General features: G+C 42.4%; 1 protein-coding gene across 5 annotated transcripts in view; it reads right to left on the bottom strand.

Annotated features, from left to right (window-relative positions):
* Nucleotides 1–309: 309 nt before the first annotated feature.
* Nucleotides 310–6,620, bottom strand: part of b3gat1a (beta-1,3-glucuronyltransferase 1 (glucuronosyltransferase P) a) — a 98,680-nt gene continuing 92,369 nt past the window's right edge. For all 5 annotated transcript variants that reach the window (XM_026192959.1, XM_026192958.1, XM_026192961.1 and 2 more), the window contains 2 exons: nucleotides 3,861–3,963; nucleotides 310–3,551 (listed from right to left, as the gene is read on the bottom strand). In XM_026192959.1, coding sequence (XP_026048744.1) covers nucleotides 3,877–3,963 — 87 coding nt within the window. In that variant the 3' untranslated portion in view covers nucleotides 310–3,551; nucleotides 3,861–3,876. The remainder of the gene's footprint in view (nucleotides 3,552–3,860; nucleotides 3,964–6,620) is intronic.

Below are 6,620 nucleotides of genomic sequence, written 5' to 3'. Positions count from 1 at the left end.
GCACTATGAAAAATGTCTCAATCTTCATTTGAACTAGGTAACCTGATGCATTAAGTCCAACACTTGATCTAATCAATGGATTTACAAACAGCTGGAAACACAAGCAAGATGTATGTAGACAAAGTTTGGCAAAAACCATTTTATATAGTAGCACAAAAAATGCACTGGTTACAACAACAATAGCATGAAAGCAAAACTTTTATCCAGACTTTGAGCCCTAAACGTCTTCACTCTGAGGGGGAAATTACATGCAGTACAACAGACAGTACAGAGGCATCCACTGGACACAATACACAGAGCCAGGTGAGGTTGTTCTCAGTGATTTATTTATCTGGATTCAACTAACATCTTTCTCTGAGACAGAATTGCTGTGGCAAATAAACAACCTTAAGAGTCACATGCATAAAATGTGAATCGCATGAGGCTGAAAGATGACGGTGGAGATGATGAAAAGGGAGGACTTTGTGTCTGTGTGTGTGCATGCGTGTGTGTAAAGTGTATTGTGCCTTTTAAACGCCCTCAGAGGGGTTATGTTCTTTAAATGACTTTCAGTGTTGATGTTGCTGCACATTGCAGGACGGTTACTTTATAACAGACTAATGCTGTATCACATACTGCTTGATGCGTCATCAGCTGGGATCAGATGAAGGGCAAAGTTGAAACAGCATCACTCTGACGTTGAAGCCTTTTTAAACCAGGGATGTCAAATTCATTTCACATCGTGGGCCGCAAAGAAGCTACTTTGATCTTAAATGGGCTGGAGCAGTGAAATGACATGCTAAATATTAATAATTACTGGAAAAGTTCTGACAATTCATTGCCCAGACTGGCCTGTAATTATAAAATATAAAGTTTTAATTCAAAACATATTTTATTAAATGACAAATTTATATAGTAGATACTGAGAAAATGGGAAATTTCTGTCAATGAATTGTTTATTTATTACTTAATAACTTTAGCATACTACAAATGGGGGGGTCTTCATTAACAGGAAAAGCCACAAAACCTATGAAAATCTATACAGTCATTCACATTTTCCAGACTGGAGTCTTTGCAGGTCAATTCTGGTCCCTGGGCCTTATATTTGACACCCCTGATTTAAACTGTCCTGACATCGCAGCATCATTGTTCTGAACTCACCACTGCCTCGTCTGTACCCCACATCGCATTTGTTCGCCTGCACAAACGCAGCATTTGGAACATTTTGTTTCACTCGTAAAAAGCAAACTTTTCAGATGGATTCTGTCATTGACTTTTAACACATCTCAAGTAGAGCTCAGCCAGCAGCAGTGCTACGGTCCTCCTGGCACCTTCAACCTGTTATTGATCTGTGTAATCGTCCCTGTGTACAGTGTAGTGTATGTGTGCATGCTGTTTACTGGAAAATACAGATTAAAGGGCAAAACCCTGGCATGACTGAATTGCACATCCAAGCTTGAAATAAATATATAAATAAATATATTAAATTTGATTTTGAATAAATAATGGGAGGATAGCGATCTCTCCGTGGCTGCGGTGTAATATCATGCAGTCAGTGGAAATGGCCTGTGTTATTTTAGAGATACCAAACAGCCTTTGTCTGCGTGTGTATCTTATCGCATCCAAAGTGAAATCTGCAATAACACGGGTTCTGCGGCTTGTACGTGTTCATGGGGGCAGTAGGGTGTTTTGAGTTGGCTGTGTGTGCTGGGTTATGGAGGATGGTCTGGGTGTTTTGTTTCGTTTTTCTTTTTTTCTTTTTAGGAGGTGGGGGGAGGACATAGATAATCTAGCAACAGCACAGAGGCTCAGTTCTTTCTTGAATTATCTCCAGCTACTTCTGCTGGCCAGCGTCAGATAAGAGAGCCACCGCTGTGTCTAAGATGGATGATTTATCAAGCAGAGGAGAGACTCTATTATACGAGATGCAGAATAACTTTCAGCAGCGCAGCGTCGTACCTACTGATGTCTAATGTTCAGAGGAGCAGAGACTCCATTTCTTGACATCCATGGATGCTAACACACATCACCTCACTGCCAGATCTTTAGCAAAAATAACACTGATTTTCATTGTGCTTTTCTTCTTGTAGCCCACTGTTACTTTAGGCTTGGGTTTAATATTTGATTTCATATGTGGAGGCCATAACTAATAATAATAATTCTCTATGTTTTGGGGTTGGGGGGGGGGGTGGTTCTTTAGCGCTAACAGGAAGTGACAGGCTTTGTGAAAACCAACTGTGTAGGCTCTGATGCCGCTTCATCCTTCTTCTTTTTTTGGGGGGGGCTATACACAGCAGACTTATGAGGTCCGGGGCAGATGTGCGTGTGCTTGTGCACAGATAAAGGGAAATATTAAATCATTGAGTTTTTCTGCATTGCAAAAACCTCACAAAGTTACAGCAGATGAAGTCAAGGGTAGATTTGGAGGGGGGTGTCAGGGCAGCGGTTGTGAATCTGCCACGTTAATGATGCTGATGTGCTATTACTCTTTCCATGTGTTGAACCCATTGTGAACCTGTGCCTTGTTGTGTGTCGTTCTAAGGAATTTACCAGGGAAAGGGACTCTTTCTTCTTCTTCTTTACATAGAAATACAGTAATTACAATGCATCTGTCAAACCCCTCCTCTGACTCTTCTCATATTCAATTAGTATTTATACATGTCGTCACAGAGGAACATTTGTGTGTTTTTAAGTGCTAGGGAGAGTGTTAGGTTTCTGATGCTTACTTGTACAGTTCAGCTTCGAAGCACAGAGGGGTACGTGTGCAACAGCAGTCTGTCTTCAAGTGTACGAGTTATGATGGATGACTATAAAATGGACAGAGTAAATGTAGGCAAGAGTCAGTAGTATTGAACTAGCAAGTCAAGTGCATGTGAAACGCCTAAACCAGTTAAATGAACTTAAAGCAAACCGAAATGAAGAAGTTTCCTTCCCTGTCTATGTTTGCGTTCGCTCAAAAAGGAAAAATCCACATCAGGCGTCTTTCTCCTCGGAGTGGTGTTTTTTTCTTGTGTGTTGTTTTTTTTATCCAGGCGGATGATGTGGGCCGTGTCCTTAAATCCATGAGGAATTTCTCAGGGGGGGATACGATGTGCAGATCCAGCCCCATTTGTCTTTTATTTCCTCTGTTTTTGTTCTTTTAAATTTGAGGTGGATATTTCTTAAAACACTTGTTTGGCTGAATCCGCTGTCTGTATGCTTTTTTTTTCCTTCTTCGTATTGTGCTGTCTCTTTTGTTAGGCTGTCCTCAGCGGGCCATTGTTCACCACCGCCCCCCCTGCCACCCCACCAACCCTGCGAGGCTTCCTTTGCTGTTGTCTCCTCTGCACATCAGTGGCAGACCTGACAAATATCTGCTGCCTTTTTGCTATAATCTGTGCTTTAATACAATACATTATGTACTGTTTTGGTCCATATTTTTTTAAACAAAAAATGTCAGATTGAGTCAAGAGGATTAAGTCCCTCTTTAAATGCCCCCCACCTCCTTTTTTTCCTTTTCCTCGTGATTAAGATGTGAGCACTTATCGAGAAGCTTAGCCGTTTTCTCCCTTCTCAGCTCAGAGGCCAGCCACCTGCAATGGAAAGGATTAAGACGGGTTGAAAAAAGATCACCAAGGTTTAATTTAATCTCAGTAAACCTGTTTATTTCCTTGGCGACATTTAATAATGGACAGCAGCTAATTGGACTTTAATAGAGGGGCACTGAAAATGACTGAATGGCGTATCAGGAAACATTAATGATAAATGCTCCTTTTACAGGCTAACCAGGCGAGATCAGGTGATGCTAACCTCCTAAATTCACCTTATTTGTAAATGAAGCTTGCCAGTGAACAAAAGGTTGAGCTCAGTAACAACTCTTGGCTCAGTAAGCGCAGACTTACTGTGGCGGGAACGCAGTCAGATCTCCACATTGGGGTCTGTGAATCCCTTTTTTCCCTCGTTTACAAGGACGGGTTTCTCTGTTCTCGTGTGCCAAACGAGTATCTGGTGAGAAAAAAAACAGCATGGAGATAAACAAGCAGGAACATTAGTGACATGCCGCTCCCTTAATGCACCCATTCAGTCTGCTCCCCGGTCAGCTCCCACTCCGCCTCATCTTCTTCAAAAACATTCAATTTCCCTTATAGCTCCAGCCCCCCCACCTATGTGCAAAGAGCTACTTGAGTGTGAACCCTGCATTAGAAGGGAGTGACAGGAGACCACAGGAGTGCTTTATCTTACAAATATGATGAAGCCCTCTGAGTTTAGCTTGTGTAAAAGAGTTCTCTCCTTGCCATGGGGTTAATGGCTACCACCGAATGACAGCCTAGTTTTAAAAAATGTTTTCACACCACAGTTTGTGTAAGCTCCTTTGCTTTTGTGGTGCAGCTCTTTGCACACTTCCTCCGGGTGTACTATTGTTGCTATCGAGCCTTTACACTGGCTTGGTTTTGGCCCACAGAGAGCATACAAACATCCAGGAAAAGGACGGCAAAAGAAAAACAGGGAGAGAGAAGAAACTGTAAGTGTCAAGCTCATGTTCTCCCCCCTCCTCTCCTCTCCACTGTGCTGGAACCCTTCCTCCTTTCATCTTGCCGCAGCGCTGGTCATGAATTATGCATTGGGCTCGTGTGAGATACGCCAGGAGTCCACTCCCACTTTGCTCAGGTGTGTGTGTGTCTGTATGTGTGCGCAGGGGGGGTTAATTATCAAACCTACATCTGAAGTGGTAGATTATGAGGAAGAGAGATGCCCGAGCACGATTTTCCATCTTTTTTTTGTCTCCCCCTAACCCTTTCGCTCCCGCCCTTCAGTCCGTCCCTGCACTCATCTGTAATCAGCGTGACACCCCGACGTCCTCGCTTCTCCATCGACTCCAATTCCGTTCTCTCGGCCCTCCTCTGAATCCCCTCTTTTCATTTGGCCCTCTGAATGGCAGAGAAAAACAGGGGAGAAAACTGGCCCTTCCTTTCTCTTCTTTCGCTCTCTCTACATGTATCTGTATTTGTGTGTGTGCGTCTATTTGTGCGCGTGTGTGGGGGTGGTTGTGGTGTGGATATTGGCTAGCTCAAGCCCTCTGGCTGACTCCCCATTGCCCTGAGAGAGTGAAGTGACCCAAACCACTGGCCATAAGCAGGAATGGTGGAACGGGTACTGAGAAAAAATTGTGTTGCTGCTGCTGCTGTTAGCCTCAAGCTACTGACTCAAGTGTGTGTGTGGATGTGCAAGAGAGCACGAGGGCAGCCTGGGAAATATAATCAATGATTTCCAACTTTTTTGCAAGAGCCTTAAACTTATAGACACTCTGACCATTAGAAAACCATCAAGTTTTTTCATGAAATACATCACCTTCTGACTCTCAAAGAGGACTAGGATTTTTTTTCTTTTCCCCAGAGAGAGGACTGGGGGTGAGGGCTCAGTCAATTAAGTTTGTTTATTCTAAATCCAAAAGCCAGGAGCCAGTTGGCTTATCTTTAGCTCAAAGGCTGGAAGGAAAGAAACAGCAGCTCTAAAATGTCATATATAAGTAAGCATGTGCACTAAAATGTCAAACTTTTTCTTTAATAATTAATAAGACCTCTCTTATTAAGGAGACTTTCTGTGTTTTGTTGTTACGAACAGCTTCTCTGACGATCTCGATTATTTATAGAAAGTCACACTCTCATTGCTAATGCTTTTATTTTTTCTGCATAATCACAACAGTTTGGCTCCAATAGTGTTAAGCAGCAAAAAGAGAGGGAAAAAAATGACTATTACATAACTTGTGAAAACTAATAATAATTCTCTTTGTTGCCGACCGTGGTGCTCAGCAGGGGGCTTGATTTTAACGCTGCGAGAAAACATATTGTGGATTTCTTTCCGCTCTTTCTTCTTAGTCTAAATGATTGGTGAAATTCATGTCGTGGGATGATTCAGCACTTAAAAACATATAAACTTGTCAAGGCGGGTTATGCACAGGCATAATGGTTCTATGGAGCGGGGATTCCCGTGATGCACTGATGAGTGTTTCTTCACTCACCTCTTTTCAGTCTGTGTTTATACACCGCTTTGCATTTAATCATTAAATATTATTAAAATTTGTCTCTCTTCCACAGTGTGTCTTCTCTCCTTCCTCCCTCCCTTCTCCCCTCAGCCTGGTTCTCCTGGACGCTGCTAAAAGGGAGTTTTTCCTCCCTGCTGTCACCAATGGCTTTCACATAGGGGTTGTCTGATTGTTGGGATCTTCTCCATAATAATTAGCATCTTTACCTTACAATATAAAGTGCCTTGCAGTAATCGTTTTTGTGAGTTAGCAATATATATAAAAAATTTATTGAATCTATAGAAGTCAAGCGGACACACAAATGGCATAAACCTGGTCCAGTCCAAAACAAGGCTAGGCAGCGCCTTTACCACCTTCGACAACTGAGGACCACCCCCGACCCCCCCAGCATCCACAAGCATCCATAAGCATCCATAAGTGACTGAGACAGGACTTATTCTTAACACATCCCAGCTTGACTCTTCTGAGCCTCACTACAGCACTAGACACTTTAACACCCACCCGCACAATGTACATTTTTCATATTTTCAATTTAAAGTTTCCAGACTGTCTTATTTATGTAATTCACTTAATGTACATAATTCACTTACTTGCTGCACATAATGCTACTTACTGCACA

Source organism: Astatotilapia calliptera, chromosome 14 (assembly GCF_900246225.1).
Source record: "Astatotilapia calliptera chromosome 14, fAstCal1.2, whole genome shotgun sequence".
Lineage (NCBI taxonomy): Eukaryota > Metazoa > Chordata > Actinopteri > Cichliformes > Cichlidae > Astatotilapia > Astatotilapia calliptera.
The sequence above is the reverse complement of the archived record's forward strand: the minus strand, read 5'-3'. Positions and strand labels throughout refer to the sequence as shown.